The sequence below is a fragment of the Rissa tridactyla genome, chromosome 1 (genome assembly GCF_028500815.1).
Source record: "Rissa tridactyla isolate bRisTri1 chromosome 1, bRisTri1.patW.cur.20221130, whole genome shotgun sequence".
NCBI lineage: Eukaryota > Metazoa > Chordata > Aves > Charadriiformes > Laridae > Rissa > Rissa tridactyla.
The window spans coordinates 59310990-59334986 of NC_071466.1; the positions used below are offsets into that span (position 1 = coordinate 59310990).

Consider the following 23997-nt stretch of genomic DNA (forward strand, 5'->3'; position numbering starts at 1 on the left):
GTACAGTTTGGACTCTGAACTTATTTTGCTAGATGCAATGGTTGTAAGTTTCCAATTAACTAAAAATTAAGCATTAACTGGAATACCTTAATTGAAAAAAAAATGAAAAAAATTTAATTAATTTTTACAATTAGAAATTAGTAAGTAAGTGCTAGTAATTAGCTCCCATAAAGTTGTACCTTGTCTTTCTTTCTAAACATTTGTAATGCCGAAGGCCTTTCTTAAATCACTCAAGCATGACAATTTCTTTCAGCTACATTAACTTTCTGTAGCAAGTGTTAGTGAACTTGTTCAAGTATAATTTGCTTGTGTTATGCCTTTTTGCTTACTCACATGACTAAAGTACTTTTCTCTCCACGCAGTGGCATTACTAAGTCCCTGGGTTTCTGAGAAACATGCTAGGAATACAGATTATAGCTTTCATATTTTGTTTCTGCGGGCTGGGAGCTGCTATTGCTGCTACTGCATCGAATGAGTGGAAAGTCACTAGTCGAGCATCGTCTGTTATCACTGCAACCTGGGTTTTCCAGGGTCTTTGGATGAACTGTGCCGGCAACGCGCTGGGTGCTTTTCACTGCAGACCTCACCTTACTATCTTCAAAGTAGAAGGTAAGTAACTGTAATTTAACTGGAACGTATGGAGAGCTATGTGTATTGCAAGATGTGAGCCTGAGGAGAAAAAGATTATTTTGGTTTGTGCAAGAGATTATGATTAAAGCATTGTGATGAATATAAGTAAAGGATATTGTAGGCAGAATATCAGAAACAACTTTGTAGGAATGATATGTATTCCAAGAAAGACAGTAAGCTCTACTCTGTGGTTGGTAATATGCGATAAGTATACCGGACAAAGTTCCAGTAAATACATTATCAGTAACAAACCACTGTTAGCAGAGAGATGGACTAAACTGTCTTCCAGCTCTAATTTCCATGCAAAAATAAGCATCCTGCTTGCAGGATGGGAAGAGGAGGAAAGATAGCAAGGTCTGTGACAGCTATCAATATTCTTTTTAGTATCTAAGGAAATTAGATAGCAAAGAACCGTGTCCATGAATACTATGCAAATATTCATATGTTGGGAATTAAGTGCACGTGTATATACTTGCTGTATCACAGGCTAATATTTTAACTTTAAAGATCAAAGGTGTGCTGTCTCAGAATGTCAATTTTAATGGAAAGGTTTGGATTTGGAACCCATCTATCAGAGCGTAAAAACAAACGGGGTCTTCTTGCCTTATGTCAGGAACAAGTTTTCTCTGAGACAGGGACTAACTAAAAGTTTACTACGCAATGTGTTTTCTGTTTTGTTCTGTGTGTAAAGCAGTAAATGAAGAGGTTTGTTTTCTATTTGTTGTTAAGCCGGAGTGGGCAAGATAGTGTTTTCAGTGAAACAGTGCGTAAGCACTCAAGAGGGCAGGGGCAGAGGGACTGCTCTCTCCTGCATGTGGGCAGCACACGAGCAAGATGGAGTCCAGCTAGAGCAGCAAAAAAATGGGCCAAGACACTGGTTTTTTAGGGAACCAGAAAAGAAATCCAGGCTAGACAGAACCGGTCTTCCAAAGCTTTTATGAGACCAGAAAGAAGCACAGTGATAAGATGTAAACAGCCAGTGGCTGAACGAGATATGAAATGTACCATTGCATGGTTGTTACCGTACTGTATAAACAGGGTCACACACATACCTCACACACACATGGAAACATGAAAATGTGGGGATGTTACAGATCCATACCTTTTCTTGCCTCTCATGCCCCTGCCACTTCAGACTGCATGCTAGGACATACAGATCAACTCCTTCACATACAGAGGACTTTGAGATAAAACTCAACCCATTTTATCATGCCCTGCTCCAAGCCATCACAAATTGCATGTGAGGGATATGAATGGATAAGAATAGTTTTACTTCTTTTAAAGAATGCTGTTAATCAAAAATGAGTTCAAAAGGCATAGAAACTCACACATACGCTTTAAAAGTGATTACTATATCTTTGCAAATCACCATTTATGCATTATTTCTGACAAGATTTAAAGAAAAAACCACAACGTTTATCAGGCATATACGATCAAATTTGTTTAAAGCAATGTGAAGTATTTCAGTAACTAGAAACCACCATTATTGTTATTATTAGTAGTACAAAAGCTGCTTTCAGAATAATCAGCTGTAATCCATTTGCTGCTTTGTATTGTTACTATTATTTTGATCAATGGCAGATTGAAACTTGACTAAACAAAATACGCATCATTACATGTGCATCCTTTAAATATATACCTAAGCATCTGAGTAAGATTTTGCTTATTTGCTGTTTAGAGTAACATAGACAAGAAATTCACAACAAATTAAAGTAGCATGTTCTTGTTAAAGTAAGAGACTAGCAAGCTGCTGTACTGACATTTAGGAAGTCTAATTTTAACCTACCAGTGCAGGCACCAGCAAAGGGTAATGTTACATGTAGCATGAACACTACTGGGAAGGAGTGAGGTATTTTGTTTGGAAAACCTGCTAAACATAAACTCCTGGTAATCCAAGGAAAACAAGAGTTCAACAGAGAGAGAGCTTTGCACTCTCACTCTGTCCTACATCGTAAAACAATAAAACGCTCAGATTAAAGTAATGAACTCTCATGTCTGTCCTCAGAGCTTCAATATATCATCATTATTGGGGTACTGATGTCAGGGTGGGCTGCAATATAACTTTTTCTTCTGCACGTTTATCATTTTATGGAATCTATTTGCAATTTGTCCTATAGCCAAAGATAACTCTGTTACACAAGCTCCTCACCCCATTCCAACGTATCATTCTTTAGGTTCCCGCACGGAAAGTATTAGCAGTAAATAACATAAGTCACTTCTACTGCAAAGCAGGTGCATTTGATCATTAAAGTTTTGACTGTACTTTCGGGGGGATTTTGCTTCTACATAAGCTCTATGAAGTTTTAAGATTCTTTTTTTCTTATTTAAATCACAGTAAACAAAAACCAGACTCCAGAGGTCTGCGTGAGCAGAATTACCCTGCGGTCATTTACAATTTGTAGTTATATACCAGAAATGACTTCCAGCTAAAGGACTAGTTGTGCTGATAGGAGCGTGGCCAAGGCAATAAGAGCTCAGTTTCTGTGACCCAGCCCACCTACAGATCTTGAGGGGTTCATGTTTCTGGAAGTCTGGGTTAGCACGGCCACACTGCTAACAGTACCCAAGCTAGCTGGGCTTTTGCCAAATGTACATGCCCATTCACACGTAAAGCCATAGTGTACTCCACTGCAGTGACTGAGACATCCTGGAGGAGTACAACGTATTTACTGTGGCACGAATAGTAATGTTGTTGCAGCTACAGTCATTTAAGGCAACGTTTGTGGGAAGAAGCAATATCTTTTATTAAATCAACTGCTTTGGGAGAAGTATGCAACAAAGTCATTCATCAGATCTGACAGGAATACAGCAAGCTTCAAGCTAAATATTATCTGGGAACTTTGTCTCGTCAGTTAACTTGATTATGATTATCAGTGCACCAGATATACTCATGGTATGATCAAACCCAGGGACCATTACACACAGGCACAAACTCACGCAGTCAATAAATGCCAGAAATTAAAACTAGAAGAGAGACAATATTGTTTAACAAACCCGTTAATCTCTGATTAAACTCTCAGTTCTTATCAGTAAGAAAGACCCACGAAAACCCTTCAAACCCTGGGAACTAAAGCTCCTGACTCCACTGGAGTCAGAGCTGTCATGGACTCCAGAAAGATACTGACTTTTTATGGCAGAGTTTCCACCCACCCTGTCTCCTGCTACCTCCTCAGTGCTCCACAAGCAGTAGTTACCTCTCTTCTCATTCTTCTCATGTTTATCATCCTGAATTCTTACAATCTTGGAATTATCCAGATTTGACAAGAACTACCTTTTAGTTGTCTAGAACTGCTTAGACACTTTATTTAAGTATTTTGCTTTTGGTGACGCTACAGAGAGCTGTTTCATTCGCATAAAATACAAAAATGTAACTAGCAAACTGAATTGTGCCCACATCCCTTTCCTGTGACACTTCCCACGTCTGTCAGGGCAGCTACTAGGCTTCTTCAAACAATTAGTTCAGCATTTGGCATGCCTAGCCTGCGGCGCTGTTTCTTGACTCCTCTGCACTCTCCGGTTTTCCACGCCATGCATTTAGGGAGGTGTATCAGCAAGTAGAAGAAATGTGCTTCCTTGGAACCTTTGCTTCTTTGAGTTTCAGATCTTCCGACGGCATCTCTTAGTCTTGCCAGTGCCTGTTTTGATGGAGCCAGGTGGGGCAAGCAGTGCTATCCTGATGGTAGCCAATATGGGAAAGGCAATGCCCAGGTGTTCTGGGTCTTATTAGCAGGCAGATTGAGAGTTGCTATTTCATGAAGCTGCCGCTGTAATGCAGCTAAGGGGTGGAAGGAAGTTGAAACAATTCCAGCCATGCTTCAGGGTGACACTAGCAACTTCCCCAGACAGCTCAACCTAGAGCAGGAAAGGACTGACATGAGAGTTTCCCTCACTGGACAGAAACTTCTTGCCAGGGAAAACACACTACCCATTTGATTGCTGCCAGTCGACAATGAGCCAGCCAGATATCTGTGTGGCAGCCAAGGCCTGGCTTCTCCTGAGCCTATGAGGAGGGAACTTGGTGCTAAATCCCCCAGCGGCCAACGCCACTGCTCTGTACCCATCACAAGTGGGGTTACACTAAGTATCCTGGTTTGAGCGACACAGGATTAATTTCTCTTTCAGTAATTTTAGTTTTTAGTAAAGTCTCTTCTAATGCTTGGGAAAACTGCACTTTTAGAAGACTCTAGTGTGTCTGAATTTGTGAAAATATTTACTTTATAGCCAGTAATGGTATGCAGGTTTCAAGGTCTCAGTGTTTTTGAGCCTTGCCAGGTGCAGGGATGAGGAGGAGCGAGACCCGGGCACTTGACCCAAGCCGGACAACAGGATTATTTCATACCATGAACATCACATTCAGTATAAATTAGAAAGTTTGTGGAGGAGTTCTCTCTCTCCCTTGATGGCTGTGATCCTGAGAACGTCTTGACCCGCTGCCAGACCCCTGATCCCTTCCCTTCCTCCCAGAGCCGCAGCGCTCGAAGTGTCTGACATTTGCTGTCCCCTGCTGGGAGTGCACAGCCTCCTGCTGACAGCGATGGCTGAGTGTAATCCGTGTGTATTTTATATTGGTATTGCTATCAATATTGGTTCTTTAGTGTTATTAATGTTAATTATTTAGTCTTATTCTATCAAATCTGTTTAATCGTTTAAATAATTAAATGTTATTTAAATTGATTAAAAATTTAAACATTATATAAATTATTTGAATAATTCTTATGAGTCTTATTCTATTAAATCTGTTTAATTGTTTAAATCCAGCTGGGCAGCGAATGGCTTGAGAGCAGCCCTGAGGAGAAGGGCTTGGGGGTGCTGGTGAATGAGAAGCTCAACATGAGCCAGCAACGTGCGCTGGCAGCCCAGAAAGCCAACGGCATCCTGGGCTGCATCAAAAGCAGCGTGGCCAGCAGGGCGAGGGAGGGGATTCTGCCCCTCTACTCTGCTCTCATGAGACCCTGCCTGGAGTACTGCATCCATCTCTGGGGCCCCCAACATAAAAAGGACATGGACCTGTTGTAGCAGATCCAGAGGAGGGCCAAGAAAGCTGGAGAGGGACTTTTTACAGGGGCATGTAGTGATAGGACGAGGGGTAATGGCTTCAAACTAGAAGAGTGTAGATTTAGATTAGATATCAGGAAGAAATTTTTCACTATGAGGGTGGTGAGACACTGGAACAGGTTGCCCAGGGAAGCTGTGGATTCCCCATCCCTGGAGGTTTTCAGGACCAGGCTGGATGGGACTTTGAGCAACCTGGTCTAGTGGGAGGTGTCCCTGCCTGTGGCAGAGGGGTTGGAACTAGATGACCTTGAAGGTCCCTTCCAACCCAAACCATTCTATGATTTCAACCCTCATGTTTCCTTGTCTTTTCCCCTGATTCCCCTTCCCGGGTGGAAAGGGGTCATGAGGTGGTAGAATAATTGTCTAAACAACAGTAAAGCATTGTGGGTTCCTCAAACCGTAACGCTGAGTGAGGGCTGGGGCCGGAGACTGCGCTCCTGCTCCCTGCTGCCTGCCAGATCCCCATGCCCTGCCCGCCCTGCCCGTTGCCCGCTGCCCAGCCGCTGCCCGCTCCCTGCCCGTTCCCTGCCCGCTCCCTGCCCGCCGCCGCCCGCGGGAGGCGAGCGCGCTCCTCTCTCCATGGTGCTGCAGGCGCGGCCCCGGGGAAGCGCCGGCCGTGCCCGGAGGCGGCAGCGGCGCCGCTCGGGTCGGGGCAAGAAGCTCCCTCTGCTCCTGGAAAGGCAGCGTACATCGGCCCCCGGCTTCCCCCGGGTGAGCGGCCAACAGCAGAGGAGAGGTTTAACTGCAGCCAAAGCCATGGCCAAGCAACAGCGGAGAGTGCTTTCGGGAGGTCAAAAGGGGAGAGGACCGGGCTGACAGCCAGGGGTGAATGGCCACAGCCATCAGCAGGAAGGGAGAAATCCATCGGGGAGGTTTTCTTCATACTAATGGCCAGCCACAGAGGACTCTGCTGAGGGATACGCCAGGTAGTCAAAGGAACAGTCACGAGGGTCCGATATTGAGATTAGGACTGTGTCTATGCGTAAGACCTTTACTGTAGCAAGCAAATCCTTCTAGGAAAATTGCTAACTGAAGTTAATATGTTAGTATGGTTGATTTCTGTTTGATAGACTGACCCACCCCTCCGTTAAGTTTTTCTGCCCAATGAGTACAATATTAATTTGCTGATTTAGAAAAACAAAGTCAAAACAGCATTGGGAAAGTTGCATCAATATAAAAAGAAATATACACTAGGGCCAATAGCGCAAATTTGGGAATGGTGACCATGAGACATAGCCAAAATTCCTCTCAGAGTTTCATGGCTTAATTCCAAAGTACTCTCCATTTCTCAACAGGCAGAAGAGTCACTGTTTAGACTGACTGAAATGCAGATTCCAGCACGGGGACTTTCATGTATGCAGAAAAATAGGGTGCAAGAAAATTGAAAAGACAGTTTGCCTCTCCACTGTAGCAAGCATTGTTCCAAGCTCATGGCCTCCATTCTGACATTAGATGACTAAGTCTGCTCTCCGCTCAAACAAGATAGCCCGAAACACATGTTTGGTCCCTAGAGGAAGCTGGTAATGCTCTAGAGGTCATGAGACACCATGAAAATAAACAGCAAATGTTTTTGGAATTGGTTATACAGTGCATATTATTGCCCACCCTCTCCCCTGCCCCCACCCCCAAATGTGAAAGAAGAAAGTAAATTAAACAGTTCAGCCTACGTAGGACTCAGTCTGAGACATAACATAACCACTCGCAACACTGGTTTCAAGTAAGGGAAGGAACTGAGTCCTATGCATCAGAGCCATTCACAAAGCAGAGAGACATGTTTGACCTAGTAGTCCCTGCCAGCACAGATATGAACTGAAGGAGTGGGCTAACTCCCAAGTATCCAAGAGATTTTCCCGCAGGGAGCTCCAGTAGCAGCTCTGCAGTAGATCCAGAGCAAAACCCAGGGATTCCCTGTGGGTGGTAAGTTACGGAGGAAGCATCCAGACCCTAGGAGTCCCCCAAGAGGCAGGACAACTCTGTGAAACCTGGATTTTTGGATCTCAGAGCTGAAAAATAGGTTAGAGATTTTGAAGTGGTTCACAGGGAATCCTGCTGCCAAATTTTGTTTTCTCTTCAAGCTCTTTGTTTCCAAGATTTTAATCTGTAAGCTCTGAAAATTCATGAATCTTAAACCACAATGAATCACTATTTACTGCTATTTACTATGAAGACTGTCTGGCTCTGGCCAATTACTTGAACTAGAATAGTCCAGAGCTGTGGGGCAGACTGGAAAGAGTGTGTGCCTACAGGGTGATTTGCAGCCAGAAAGATACACAAAGGGAGTCCAAGAATTGCAGAACTAGACTGCACGGGGCCAGCTGGAAAACACCGAGGGTGGAGGCTTTCACAACCAGCTGCCAGTTTTGGAGGAGAAGCTGATGGCAGGTTACAAAGTACAGACTTTGACACTGCTTTAAAATCTGTAGAATTCCAGAAAAACACAAGGCATTGCAGACCAGCCCTCCTTTTTAGCTCTTTTTCACACCTGCCAATTTGACAGTGTCTCTGCAATCCTCTTTTTGTGTTTCTGTCTTCCCATCTCTGTACAAGGACAGAGGTTATGGTGCTGAGATCTTTTTCACTTTTGTCATGACCTGGACAAGAGTAATGCTGCTTCTGCTTCTCTTCAGTCATCCTTACGGATTTTGCCTGGCAGACAGTCCCACAGAGGTGGTCTTAATCGGCAGAAAATCAGTGAGGAAATCTGGAAGGTGCAAAGTGCTGCTATTTGCTAGCATGGTTCCCATGCAGCTGGTGCAAGGATGAGAATGCAAAGCTTGTTGTTGGGGCATTAATAACAAAGCTCTTTCATCTTCTAATACTCACGCCAGGATAGATTGTTATCTCTGCTTTGCTTTTAGCTCTCTTTGATTACTCCTACATAGCATCAGAGAGTGTACTGCAAAATGAATAGGACTCAGCAGTAATTGGTATGCAGCCAATGTCTTAAAATACCTCTGTTCAAACAGGTTTTTTACCCTGGTCTGCCTTGTGAGCACTGAGGTGGGTGAGGGGAGCTTCCCTGTAGCGTGCGCTGAAGGCCAATGTACCTCTTCTAATCTTTTCAGCAGTCGTGCTACAACCAGAGCTTCATTCAGAGTTGAAGAGATACAATCCATTTCAATTTTACAAGTCCCTGCAGCAGGAGGGGAGAGGAGGCCTGGCAAAACCAGCAGTGGTAGGCGGATGGGTGAGAGAAGGAGACTGAAGTACAAATCATTAAAGCTGATGATTTTGGAATTCACACTGCTGAGATTTAAGCTTTAAAACCTGTAGTCTTCTAGCACATGTGACACTTTTAGGGAGTGGTGCAAGAAGGGGGAGAGGGGCTGCGCAGCAAATAGCTTGGGAATGGGTATGGGGGAATGAGTGTAGGCAATGGGCATGAGATGAGAAATTGTAGAGAAAAAAATATACGTAGATAAAAATCTCTGCTGTGGATACCAGGTGGAGTTGGCTGGGCAAGTGTGAGTTAAGTGCCAATTTGGTAGAGAAAACAACCCACTACGCAGACAATAGGGGCATTAAATCCCTCAGTGCAGGTGTTATTCTATGCCTCATGGTACTTACACATAGTTTTGCAATGTCAAGCAAGATGCCAGATGAGTGCAGCCATTTTAATAGAGCTGTGCACATGGGATTCCTCTCCATATCCCACATGCATCAAGTCATACAGTGTCTGGTTATCCTTATAAGCCTTCCCTGGAGTGGGTGCCATGGGACTCTGCTGGTTTAGAGGCTGATCAATGTATCCTCTTGGGTGTTTCACTGGTTCAAATGAGATCGAATGCTTGGAGCAGAAGCGTTACCAGGGGTGTTACTGAGGCCTTCAGATTCCCACTTTTTCAGGGCACTTATTCCTTGACTCAGTCCTGGTGCTGGTACTGGGAGGGACCTCTGGCTATACCCAGCAGATGCCTGCAATCCACTCAATCTTGTCTCTAACAGAGAGGACATTGAAGCCCAGGGCTCCTGCATGGCTTTCCTCTCCAGGGATGCATTTCCTAACGCAGGAGAGAGCATACCAGCTCAGATGGCTGTGCTTTGAAATAGGGCTTTGTTCTAAGCAAGGGCACTTTCTTTTCCCACTCCACACCTCTCATGGCCTCATTTGCCCAGCACAGCCATGCAGCAGCTCATGAACCTGCTGACCAAATGGTCTTGGCATGGGGGTGAGCAGTCAGGGGTGCAGGAGGTGAGGCAGAGGCCTGGAAGTTGGGCAGCTGAGAAAGGTCCCAAGCTGAACGTATGAAATGGACAGGCCTGGCAGCAGGCTACCTAGCAAGGAAAGGAGCACTTCTGATGACACTTCACTCTTGAAGTGAAGAAGCAGCACCTCCCTTTTGATGGTGTTTGAGAGTTAATAATGGCTTTGTGTCATTAAAATCTTCCTGGATTTTATTATTTTTTTTAAATCATACATATATTCGAAACAAGATTCAAGTCACAAAGTCAAGCATTCAAACCTTCATTAGTTTCACTGTTAATAATAAACCAGCAAAGTCTTCCTGTTCCAAGGGATGCTTTCTGTCGGAGAGAAATGAAGGGAAAGGAATGAAACCAGGGTCAAAGGAAACAGAACAAGAGATGTGAAAAAGAGGCACTTGATGAGGTGGCACAGATAACAACACTGAGCAGTGAGGCGCTGGAACAGGTTGCCCAGGGAAGCTGTGGATGCCCCATCCCTGGAGGTGTTCAAGACCAGGCTGGATGGGGCTTTCAGCAACCTGGTCTAGTGGGAGGTGTCCCTGCCCATGGCAGGCGGTTGGAACTAAATGATCTTTAAGGTTCCTTCCAACTCAAACCATTCTATGATTCTATGATTCTATGACATCTACCAAAATCTGTTAGCGTAGACCCTACAAACTGGCATTTAGCTAGCTGAGGTCACTCAAGAACAAGGATGGTGGCTAAAGAGGATGGACCCGTAGAACAAGATGGCCTTCTATCTACTTCATGCCAGGCACAAGACCGACAGGGGATTAGCAAATGTGCTGGCCTGGGCAGAAAGCTGGAAAGACAGATTCTTGTTCTGCCCCTACAACGACCTTTGATGGGATTCTGGGAGATACTGTTGCCTGCCCAAATGTTAAAATATTTAGAACATTGATGGTCTTAATTCGGCAAAGCACGTATTGAAATTCAGGCACATGCAAAGTCTCCTGAGAACATTTCATTCATCTTTCACCTTAAATACCTTGTACTGGTCACCCAGACATTTGCCCTTTAAATTTCTAGGAAAGTATCTGAAACAGTTAAAAAAGCAGAGGCACTGAAGACTTGTAAAGACCATGCCCAACAGTCTACTGGTGTGGTCATTTTACAGTTATGTTTCTCTTTTACTGTGTTAACTTTTCTAAAAAAAAAAGTATGTTAGTCTGGAGGTAATTAACCAAGCTCTAGTAAAACAGGTCCTCAGGATTAACCTGCTTAAAGATAGAATTTTTAAATTCCACATCCTGAGCTAAGATTTATGTTGTACTATTGAACATTTTTCCATAAATCAAGACTTCCTGTGGTAGATTTTAACAATATACACCCTCAACTGGGTATCTAATTAATCCTATTTTATAAGATTATTTTAGGTTAGACTCCAAAATTTTCCTTCTAGCCCTGCATTTTCCCAAAAGTTAATTGCACAGACTCTACTGGCATTTGAAAGAGCACGAGTACATAACCGGGCAGTCAAAATGAGAAGCAAAACTGAATACTTGAATTCAGATTCTCATGAATTTTCTTTCATAATAATCTATACTGGTTTTCTACCAGGTTCACTCTACCAATTTTTATACTTGCTATTATTTTTATATCCAGCTAAGGTGTGAGGCTATTCTTCTGCAGATACCATTCAGACACAAAGACGTGTCTCTAGCTTATATTCTTTTACACAGTAAATGTGTTCAGGGTAATGCACACTGATTCATATTTCCAAAGGAAATGAGATCTCAGAGGTTCTAAATTTCCGCTGCAGATGGAAATCTGCCAAAATCTTCTGTTATTCGGAGACTGCCTTTTCCTTCTTCACAAATGAATTTCTAAACAATAACGCAGAATGTCACATAAAAGCCTTTCTATTGATATTTCATCCTGTAAGCAGCAAAAGCAGAAACCAAACCCCAGCCACTAAGAAACAGTGAAAGTGTCTCACTAACCATATCTCAGTATGGTGTTTAATCGGGTGACTAGGAGAACATGACTCTCCAGAGACTCAGAGAGCTTCTCCACTGCAAACCCACCACGAGCCCAAGCTGCTGCCCCAGGCTGGTATCCCATCCCAAGCAAGCATCACACCACACGCTGGGCCCTGAGTCAGCCACATTTTGTTAATAACAGAAGTAGTTATCTATCAAAGTGGGGAAAAGAGGTAACTTAATTAACTAAATAATCATTAATGGCATCTGTCTTTTCCATAGCATATTTTAATGGAAATGTTCCAGCTTACAAAACAGATGATACCATTATATCCCAGCAAAACCAATGCAATAGACAGTTCTACTTTAATTTACACGACCTTTCAACATCTTCACACTGCAAGTAGTTTTTGCTTTACTCAGTGGCTATTACAAAACCTCCAGTATCATGAGTATTTAATATTCCGTCTAGAAACTCAATGGTTTGTATTTAGTCTTCACAGAAATTCAACATTTTCAAGCATCAGTAATGCTTGTGCCTCTGTGTGCAGCAAGACTCAGGTCCCCTTCAAGCAGACCTATTCGCCTGGCTTGGTGGAGGGGCTTTTGACCCTTATGAGTGCATCCCTGTTCAGATCGAAGCTGCCAGAAAAGAGATCCTTTCAATGCGAAAGCCAAAGCTTCTTCAGCTTTCCTTATAAGCTGTGTCTCATTTTGCTAGGCTGTACCGATAAAGTGGGATTTGTTGAAATCCCAAGGTGATGTGACCTGACCAAAAAGCCTCAGAAGCTGAGAAGCCACCCAGTGTCCTAATCAGAGTCCTGGACCTCAACTTTTGAAACAAGGGTACCCATCACAGCCAGGGACAGGATATGAGTGGAAGGCAGAAAATTTGTTTTCCTCGCTGGCAGGGATTTGAGTCCATTCCTGCTGAGTCAGTAAGACTCGTAGCCATCTCACCCAGCTGAGAGCAGCCAGGGCTTCTTGCCTCACAGTCCCAGAGGCTGAGCAAGCACTGCAGGCTGGCACTGCTCACTGGGCTCTGCTACGGAGGTCACTGCCCATGGTGTTGTGAACACCAGCACTTCCCCATGGCACAGCCCTCCTGCCTGCACATCTCTTGCCAACCCCACGGCCTTTTTCTTCTTTGCTTTTCTCCCTCAGCCCTTTTCTCCCAAGGGTGTCTCCAGCTAAGACCGCCACAAGGCTCCTCTTGTGTTTCTGGCCAACACTGGAGTCCGACAGCACAGGCTGCAGACGGACCATCACATTACCGCTGCCTCTGTGTAGGTGTTTGAGATTGGTGCATCCTTCCAGGAAGCACAGGGAGCCCGGCTGAAGTACAAGGTGGGATAATCAAAGACAAAGAAATCATCTACAGCTGGAAATGTGTGTCCCTGAGGGAGCAGGCGCCACGTATGGTAGAGTCACCTTCCCCTAAAGCAAATGAGATGCAGTGTGGCTGGAGATGGTGAGATTCATTGCAGGGGTATAACAGGGAGTGAAAGGGCTGTGCTTCTCCAGCTCTGTGCACCTTGGCCGCTTTCCAGGTCCTGGTACAGGGCTCACTCTCAGAGTTGGGTCTCTGTGGCGAGGACATCCTGCACTGCCATAGCCATGCTTCAGCTTGGGCTTCACTAGGGGTGCAGACATCCCCAACCAGCGGATCAACTAACTTCCTTCTGAGCAGTGAAGCTCCCCTGCCATGGCTGGTGGTGGTGGTCCCTCTCGAGGGCCTGTGCTTGGCACGGCTGGGGAGAGAGACGGGAGGAGAGACGGGCAGCTGAAGCCAGCGTCCCTCCCTGCAAGCAGCAGTTACTGTCTGCAGGCAAACTCCCGCCCAGACATGGGGCGCAGGGGTGCGGGGGCGCTGCGAGGGGGATGGCTGCGTGGGGTGGCGAGTCCTTCCCCTCCCTCCCCTCGGCACGCATGGAGCAGAGCGCTGTGTGCGTTACAGGAACAAGCATAAATATTTCCAGCCAAGGTACTTAACACAAGTCTGTTTGCCAAGTGGCTTCGCTACCTTCTTTGGTTAAGGTTAAGAGAAATGTTGTTGCTCAAAGGAGAAAACAAGTGGGGGTGTTTTCCCCCCTCACCCTTCCTGTCTGCAAATCCAGGCATCTCTGGTCTGCAGTTCCTTATAAACAAAAGAAGGAGCTTTTGTGGAGCCTGTTGATAAGAAATACTCCACACCACCCCACATCCAACAAATTTTTATTATATTTATGTTTGCAATAATATTCAACTGTTTGAGCACTTCCTACCATCACTTGCTAGTTGTGTTGCATTGTGGCAATCGCTCCGGTGACTGCAGGGACAGAGCAAGTCATGACTGCTTGTCCAGGCCAGATGATGGGATTTGCACTCGATCAGCAACAAGATCTGAGCGTGCAAGACTCAGACTTGCTCCGGTGGAAGGACAGTCAGGGAGACGGGCCCAGCTTTCTTTTGCACTCCTCTTTCCTGGGAACAGTTTGCAAGGAGACAAAACTCTTGCAGCCAAGGAAAGTGAGTCTGGTGTGTAACAGCTGGGGCACGGGGCAGGCAGAGAGCTCTTGACAAAACACATAGGCCACAGCCACCCAAAATACATCAGACAGCTTGAGGGAAGGAGATCATCAGGAAAGCAGTAAGTGAGCTTGCAAGATGCAAGGCTCTGCGTTGACCTGGTGGTGACAATTCAGCCACCGCTTTCTAGTACGAAAGGGACTGGGCCCAAGTTCTCCCCAATCTCGGTGAAGGCTAACTGCTCGACTGGGAGAAATTAGATCATTTCCAAAAACTTCTAGCATTTTAATCAAAAGAATGAGTGGGAGCTCTTATTCAAGGAATCTGAGTGCTTTCCACCACCTGTTCTTTACAATTTTGCCACCTTGGATCATTTAAAATAAAAATCTGTTCCCAGCAATAGAGTTCCATGTTGTTCCCGCTTGCTCACACAGCCTTGCAAAAAGATGATTGTAGTTCATAATACTGAAGAGAAAGCACTGCTGATCAAGGGAGAGGAACTAGGAAGCAAAGAAATGTACTTTATGTGTGCAAGGCTCCTGAATAGCTCTTTAAAAGAAGAAAGAATGATGAGGAAAAGCCTAATTCCAAACAAGACTAATTTCTATTATGCATGAGTCATACAAAGTGATTTTTAGAGCCAGAGATTTTTTCATTGGCATGGCTCACTTTCCTCAGTAAGCGAAAGAAACAACATTACTTGAAGGTCTGAAGTTCACTGGGTTACATCTGCTTTCACTCAATTCTACCAACAGCAATATTTTCTAAATGGATTTATTTCTTTTTTTTTTCCTTTTCTTTCAACATCTTTGCAGCCTTACTGTCTCCATCACGCCACTAGCAGAGACAGGATCATTAATTAGTACAGTGCTATGTCTGACCCAGTACTGTTGCTCAAGTAGTGTTAAGTTTTTATAATCTATCCCCTCCTTTGCCTCAAAATATCTACCTTCTCCTTTCTAAATAATTTCCTGGGAACTCAACAGAAAAAAATTTCCACAAGCTTCTAATCAGCTCTTGGGTCTATGTAGTGGACCAGCAGGGATCAATCCAATATCCAGGATCCTCTCAGTTGGGATCAGGCAATGCATGACATATAGATCGTGCTGTGTTGCAAAAAAAAAAAAAAAAAAAAAAAGAAAAAAAAAGAAAAAAGCAAGTCTTTATGAAAAAGAGCTTGTCTGTAAGATGTGAGATGGCTTCTGCCTGGCCCAAGCAAAGCCTCTGCTGCAGTACTGTGTCCAGTTTGGGTACTACACTTGAAGCAAGATGCACGGCTCTTGGAAAACACACATGTAAGAGCAGCTACAATCCCCCAAGCTTATGAAACATGACCTATGAGGAAAGACTGGAAAAGTTAAGACTGTTTAGTCTAAAGAAGAGTACACTAACTGTAGGCATGAAGATAGTCTTCAAATACGTAAAAAGTGGCTGCAAACAGGAAGAGCATAATCATGTCCAGTGGCAATACCACAGGAAATGATGAGTCTGGATTACCACAAAGACTATTAGCAGTTTTAGCGTTATACCCTAAAAGCAACTGTCCTTTACCATCTGTGTATGGACAGACTGGATCTAAGCCTTAGCTTAATTTTGTTAGTTTACTAACAATTTTGTTAGTTTACCCTGTGGTTACCTGAATCAGCTCAGCCTTATACCCCCTGGTCAGTTCTAGCTGCCAGAAGTGAAATGTGCCCCTGAAGTCGTCATCTCTTCTCTCAGACTCCCCCGTGCAGCCTGCTTAGGTGGAAAACTGTAATTCAAAAAATATAATTCACAAAGTATCTAAGGTCCATTTGTTAGTAGCCCCTGGTCTACAAGGTCTTTTAGTGGACTTCTGGTCTGCAAAGGTTGGTTGGTATTAAATCGTCTTGAGCCTTTTTTACATACATTTCCTACTTTTTGTCTGAATTTGGAGTAGACATTTTGTTCTATGCCTGCAGAGCACGTAGCTCTGTGTAACATATTTGATGCCCATGATTTGGCCTGGACGTTGCTGAGAGATATACAGCCCTGAGCAAAGGCAGCACACTCACATTCATCCCATTTCACTTCTCTGTGCTATCTTCACTGCCAAACAATACTCTCCTAACATATCTGAAACAGCCCAAAACAGAAGAGGCAGGGGAGACAATATAGGCCAAAATGCTTGAAGTACTCAAGCTGTGGCATATCTTCGTTGTATCAAATATAAATAGCATCTAGACTGGAATCTGAACAAAAACCATCCAGTTAACGGCCAGCTGAGGGAAGAGTCAAGCGAGGCTGGCAGGGAGAGGCAATGCTTTGGATAAGCTTCATGTCCTCTCTAACAGCTGAGATTTGCCATAAGGTTGTAATCTTGTGTACAGAACAGAGTGTCACATGTTAGTAATCTTGAATGGTGTGGGTCTCATAGTTCTCCTTTCTTCCTACCTAGGAGATGTTGTCCTGCTTCATCAGGCACCTGAAGCTGGGCACAGATGAGGTACTAAAATTGCTGCGCTGGATCTTAAGCATAGGTTTAGGATTTATCCCAGATCACTTTAGACATCTGTGGTGTAAAATGCTGTGTGGGAGCTAGCCACCCTGTGATCCCCTTATAGTCAACAAGGACAGGGGATCCTGTCTCCTTCTAGGGCAGGATCCACCCTATCCCTGGGAGACAGCTAATCAATTCAGAGGAGCAGTTTAGATGTGCCAATTCACAGTCAAGCAGATGGAAGACTAGTGAAGATACAGACACACTGGGCAGGATTTGACTGAATCCTACCCTGACTCAGCAGATACCTGCAGGTGAAGCCTACCCTACCTCAAATCAGTTGGATGCAATTTATAACCACAACTTTCAATCCAAACCAGAGTGCACATGGAGAGCAATTTCCTCCTTTCCTCCTGCAGCTAATTTTCCCATATTTCATAGGTCTCCTTTCTCCTGTTCTGTGCCCAAAGGGAGCAGCACTGTCGCCCAGAGCTGCTGGAAGGGTAGAGCACTGTTGCCCTTAAAATGTCACCTCGGATTGAGGACCTCCTCTCCATCCCACATAATTAAGTCTTCATTGAATAGACCTTCAGCTGACCAGGACTCAAACTGGCCTTGATGTGCAAAGCCCTGTCGTTCCCTCTTTCCACACAGCCTGGATGCCCCGATGAAATCCACATTCTTCTTTGGCCATAGTGTAGTGATGGGCACGAGTAGGAAAACAAGTCTCTCATAGGCATTCGCTGACAGCCTGGATCTCGCTCACGCAAGAGGTAACACCAGCTATTTCAAAAACTAAGCCTGCCATTTATTCTTTTGATCAAGCTTTTACATAAAACATGCTCTCTGCACGTGTGTGTGCGTGTGCACAAAGTCAAGCTGTCCCTCATTTTCCTTGTGCAGAAATAACGCTATCCTTCTTCAAAGATGCTTCTTCAAAGGTGGAGAAGTAGTTACAGCGGGCAAAAAGGCTAATCAAGAGGAAGGGCTGGTTAAACTCAGTTGTTTAAGGCTATATCATTGCCAGGCAGCTTTTGGGAATCAGTGGACATTTTCATAAAGCGTTTAATAGTTAGAATGCACTGAGACAATATAAATGCTTTCCAAAGGAGCCTTTGTTGAAATTTTGGCAGTATATCTCTGGCTGGAGTCAAATAAATCAGTCATCAGATAAATCAGTCATGCCAGCTATGAGAGCGATACCAAAATAAACAGAATGTTTTAGTCAAATCCACGAAACAAAAGGATCAGCAAATCTTATTTAAAATTCCCCCATGTAATTGATGCATAATTAAGCTTCTAAATATGAATGCCAGTGTGCTGTTCCAGAGTATGTGACGATGAAGATTGTATCTTTGAAAGTAAATGGGGATCTCCGGATGCGATTAAAAGTAATTTTTGAATTGCTGGTTCCAAGTTCCTACTGGCAAAATCCAAGAAATTCAAAGCCTGAGTCATTCCTAAATTACTGCAGTTTTGACGCCAGGGAAACTCCAAAGATTTTTGATGGAGTTACAGCAGACCCAGACTGAATCAGGCCCTCAGAACTTAGTCCTGTTAAAGATGAACTGTCAAATATTTTAAAAAGAAAATGTCAGGATAAGTTTATAGAAATCACATTCTACAACAAAAACAGCGATTTGCCTGACGTATCCCAAACAGGTTGCCTTAAGTAATCATCTACCTCACTAGGTCTAAAATACACAAACATCACGAACTCTTTTAAATTTTGCTTGGCCTAAAATACAGACAAAATAATAACAGTGATACCTCTATAATTATTCCAGTTATCCTTACGTTTAGCTCAAATATTGAGCATTATTTTCATACAAAATACTTTCAAAAAGCTACTTCTATTAGCAGTGTCCTTAGCCCACTCCTTGAGATGCCTGTCGGCCTGGCAAAGGACCCAGCTCCTGGGAGGGGAGAAGTAGGGCATGAGGAAGGGACCATCGGTTGTGGTGGTGTGACCAGGCAGCAGCTTGTGGGAGGGAAGAAGCGCTGCTTTTAAACGATTCGAGGAAGTTACAGATGTTGTGAGGGAGCTGTTTCCTAATAGCTGCTATCTCAGGTCAAAATATTACACTTTGGGTGCCTAATGTGAGATAAGTAAGCAGACTAACTGGCCTTGTGCGTCGAGGATGCAGTTTGCACTAAGTTTGGTTGTCCACGCCTCTGGAATCAAGTCCGGAAGGGGTGCAGGGGCTGAGTGCATTTAGACACATCAAGTGTCGCAGCTTTGATGTGAATCTCCTGCTCTCCCATCACACGCTTTTCTACGTCAGTGCCGGCGCTTCCCTCCTGCGCAGCCATGGCCACCTCTCTCCTGCTCCGATCCTCCCTATGCCAAGCACAGGTGATGGTCGTGTCCTTCAGGCCAGGAGCCCTACAAAGGGAAGGCATCGGTATGGCTGACCCATACCCAAGTATTAAAGCGATTAATGCATTTCAGTTCAGGTTGGTGATGGGATTCCTAACAGAGGTATTACAGAGAGGTCTCTGAGAGGTAGCATTTCCCCTGTTTTCCATTACTGAGCACTTGTTTCCATGTGATACCTCTCCCAAAAACTAAAATGCTCCTCACTTACCAAGTCCCTTAGTAAGATATATCCTAAAAGTAACAGCCTTTATCACATTTATTCACTAATGTTGCATTCAACATGAATATACAGAAACCATCACCTCTGTGCACACCCACCAAATTCCACTAAAAAGAGACTAGGGAGCAAGCTTCAGGTGTATATTCTTTGGTGGAATATCCTCAAAGCAGAGAAATTTCACATTTCTTTGTGGAAATAAATGTAAAAGCCTGGTTGAGATTTGCCAATGCGGCCAATAGTTTGACTTACATTACTTCCCTTTTACAGTAGCTTGTATTCCACATCTACATTTTAATTCCAGCAATAACGTTGTGTTCTTTCTCTTGAAGGATCAAACTGAAGTCAATACTGCATTTGCATCGGAAAGGCTATGCCACTTTCATTATTACCATAAACCACACAGATTTTAGAACTGACAAGGACTAGAAGGAAGATATTGCTCTGTAGGGTGCTTAGGGCATTTGTGAATCTGATTCCGCTTCATGAGATATTTTCACCGCTCTGCTGATGGTCAGCTATATTCACATATTTTGGGGATTACAACTCTCTCATGCAGCACTCCACAAAGGAGCCAAACACAGGCATTGCGCTCCGTTTGCACTTATCAGGAACCACTGAAACCAGAACAAATGTTTATTATTTATTATTATTATTGGCTTCTAGGAGTACATCTTGTAATTGGCACTGTGCAAACACAGAACACAAAGGACAGTTCTGTCCCAAAGCATTTATAATCTAGAGAGCAAACTTCAAAAGAAGTGAGTAGGTTTATGCCATAAAGGAGGAGGAAGTAGGAGGTGCATGAAGAAGAAGATTGAGCTTGCTGGATCATGCTGCTTCACAAAAAAGCAAAAGGAAAAAATCCTTTGGATTGGTGAGGTTTGTAGGCTCTTTGTCGGGCTGCTCCTCCAGGGCGCTGGGAGTTAACTCCACTGGTCACGGCTGTGTTTCCCAGCTTGGAATCATTTCTGTCAAAATCAAGAAGCTATAGCACCCCATCTCTCTTTCTGAAATGTTTTATAGTTTATGATTCTTCTATGTCTTGAAGAAAAGGATCAAAATTTCCAGTCAGACTGCACCCAGAAATGAGACAGGAGCCAGAACTGTTCACTGCGGTGTGATCTTCGGATAGGAAACCACATCCGCCAAGGGCAGAGCGTCAGAGATGGGAAACCGACTGGATGGGAAACTGGATCCAGTCCTATCCAGCTCTTGAGCTGCACACAAAGCCTTAGTGCATCTTAGGGCAAAACATAGTCTGTATGATGAGAGGGCATTTTTGGGTGGTTGATCGACATTGGAGCTAGAGAACAAGCTTGTGAAAAAGAGACGAATTATGAAAGAGAGAAAAATTCAGCTCTGAAATCCCATGGCCACTTTCTCAAGTTGTTTAATGATTTCTGAGCTGACAATAGCACCAAAATACTTTTCTGGTATCAGTACAAGAAAGGTTCGAATGGTACCTCCACCCACCACCTCCGACAAGTCACATTTTTAATTGATTTATCTGTTTTCCAAGGAAGAAATAATTTAAACACATAAAGGGTTTGACTGTTTAGCGCCAGTCTATTTTACACAGATAATGCTTTTAAAGAGGACATTTGGATTTAAATAATTAGAGTTTCTTGAGGAGATGACATAAGACAACAGAGATTTCCTGGGGGAAAAATGTCTCTAACTTTTATTCTACTCAAGCAGCAAATCTGAAGCTGAGAAGAATATGTGTAGGGAACATCTATGTAACTGGATAAAGACTCATATCTTGATCATACAGATTCTCAGTAACCACCATGGAGGCAAAAAGTCTCAGTGGTAGAGATTCCCCATGCTGTCCCTCCAAAATGATCAAGGAGGTTGCCAGTTGATACAAACTAGGAAGAGATAAAGATAGCAGTCCTCATCCATAATGTGCTCTTAATTGCATAATTTGAAACCTTTGCCCCATAAAACAGTTTGTTTTTTCCCCTTCAGTACAGTTTATGTGTCTCACATTGCATTCTTCTTTTTTTTACATGTTGGGAGAAGTTAATCTGCAAGCACAGGAAGTGGGTTTTGATGTAGGCACCACTCTGGTCCTAAGCATCTGAGCAGGAATCAGTTGTCCACTTATCTGAGCTTCTGTGATATACCTAAGAAGAAACAGATTATTTCTTTAAATTTGTGTCTTGCTTTTGTGCTGATAATTCATTTATCATTGTCCATCAACATGTATGTGACAGAAACTCTTATACAACAACTTACAGCTGAAACTAGGGTCCAAGAAACAACCATTAGGGGAAGAACTTTATGTAAATGCATCAAGAATTGGCTTGGTGGCACGATTAAAAATTTTGATGTGATCCTCTGGGATAAACATGTCTAAAAATTTGATTTTGGGATCCCCAAATTACTGTGCACATAGAAAATCAAATCTTTCTCACCTACAGACAAAAAGGAGGGGGCAGTGTCACATTACCCAGGCACAGGTGTTTCTTCTTTCTCCAGTTCCTCTTGCTCTTTATGCTGGAGTGTTCAACTGGACCTTACTTGGAAGGAGGAGAGGTTTTATAGTGGATAATCCTTTTTGTCTTTGAAACACCTGAGAATGTGAACCTTGTTGTTTGTCTTTTTTTTTTTTTCCCCTATGAATTTAACTCATTTCTTGAGACTCAAAAGACCTAAAATCAGTCTGTTAGGATGTGCAGTCCAATTATGACTAAGACATGTAAGAGAATACAAACCCGGTAAAGTTTCCACAACATGTAAAATATTATCAAACATTGTTTACACATTTCATTTGGAGTCCTGTCTTGCACAACCCTTGGATGTTAACATATGTGATTAAAGTTTAAACTTACACCCAGCACTCGTTAATCTTCTTATAGCTTCCCTCAGCAACATCAGTGAAAAGGTATACACCAAGACTGATGTAATTAACCCGGGTTTATGTAAGTCTGGGGCATGACACCTCATTTGAAAGGGGGCTAGCACCTCCTTTCGTAAGCCTGGGAACTCCAGAGGAGCCTTAGTTGGGAGCACCCTGGTGTGCTGGCTTTGGGAGCACCCTGGTGTGCTGGCTATGGCAGCACCCGCACTCAGAGAGGGCAAGGGCTGTCAGGGAGCCAGGCGCAAGTCTAAAAATAGCCTTGCAAATAATGTGACAGAATTGGGAATTAATTTACATGCATGTAGTTTCAATAGCTCATGTTGTAGCTTGGCCAGCAATAACAGCGTTCCTATTTGCTACCTATGCTGATGAAGGACCAAAAGCCACTGGTGACTCAGCGGGTTTTTGGCGTCCTGCTTTAGGGTGATTTCAGTAAACTTCGTATTGTTTTGATTGAGTGTAAAAAACTCAAGGTATACAACATTTAAGTACAGCTTCCTACCCAGAAGGCTTTCTATTCTATCAGGAAAGAAATCAGATTGATTTGACTGGCTTATCTGTACTGGCTGTTACGCGTCTCTTCATTGCCTTACAGGTAGTTACAAATAGTTTATTTCACTGTTCCAAAAAATTCCAACAACTGTTGTTAGGTGTATGGATTTTTAATTCCTTGCTGTTTCTGTTGTGTTGGGTTTTTTTCAAGTTTATCCTGGTTTGTCCTTTTCCAGGCTTCTGCCCATTTACAAATCCTCCGTGAGCCTGTGAAGGCTCCGTCTGTGGCACAAAATAAACCAGGCCAGAATGGTGTTCAGGATTGCTCAGGGCACACTCCAAAGCAGATGGGTCTTGGGGAGAGCCAGTCGGTGTGGCCTAAACTGAGCCATGAAGTTGTACAACTGGCAAGCGAGGTTCTATGCCAGAACTCTTTGCTAGGACCTTCTTTATAGAGAAGTACGCACGTACAGAAAATTGCATGAACTTCTGTAAGACTGCTTCAAATTCATTATCTCATTCCAGGCTATATATAGGATATCTGCCTTCTCCCAGTAAAACAACAGCTCTGGTCTGCCAGAAGCATGGCACACAGGTACACTGCACTGGTGGAACGCCCACTGGGGAATTCCTGCCCCATCAATGTGCCACCGAGACATAAAGAGGATATAGCAAAGGCACAGAACTTTACCCACAGAGATTTTCCTGCCATTTCTGATCTTTAAAGATCTTGAAAGTAATCTTCTGTCTTTAAAACACTTTTTAGTGCAAAAGGAATGCTTCAGACAGGTAAAATCACAACGTCACACATATCACAGCAATTCACATAGTAGTATTTAAAAATCACCCTTTAAGATTTTGGCTCTAAGTCTGTATCTGGATATTTTGCAGCCAACATTTTTGCCTGATCCCTCACAGGAGTGCAGACGGAAGTCAGGAAGCTTCAGGTCACAGATTTACCACAACCCATGCCTTACAATGTCAGACAGGAAGGTAGCTCTTTCCAGGCTCAATGAGTACCACTCGCATGGTGCCCTGGATGCTCCTGTGGTTCTCTATCATTCCCAAATCCTACTCTCAAGGGAGGTTTTGAAGGCTAAAGGAAGAGTCCCCAGATAACAAAGAAGCAAGGCCTCCTGACACTAGCAGATTAAGATAATTTAGCCCTGGCTTCCTTTGTTCTATGAGAGCTTTCAGACTCAAATCATACGAGGGGTGTTCAAATCTCACCCTGTACTACACAGGGACACAGAGAAC

At 43.7% G+C, this 23997-nt stretch overlaps 1 protein-coding gene across 1 annotated transcript in view; it reads left to right on the plus strand.

Annotated features, from left to right (window-relative positions):
- Nucleotides 1-351: 351 nt before the first annotated feature.
- CLDN10 (claudin 10) overlaps nucleotides 352-23997 on the plus strand; it is a 63293-nt gene continuing 39647 nt past the window's right edge. The window contains exon 1 of the mRNA XM_054186261.1: nucleotides 352-609. Within this exon, the coding sequence (XP_054042236.1) occupies nucleotides 396-609 (214 nt within the window). The 5' untranslated portion in view covers nucleotides 352-395. The remainder of the gene's footprint in view (nucleotides 610-23997) is intronic.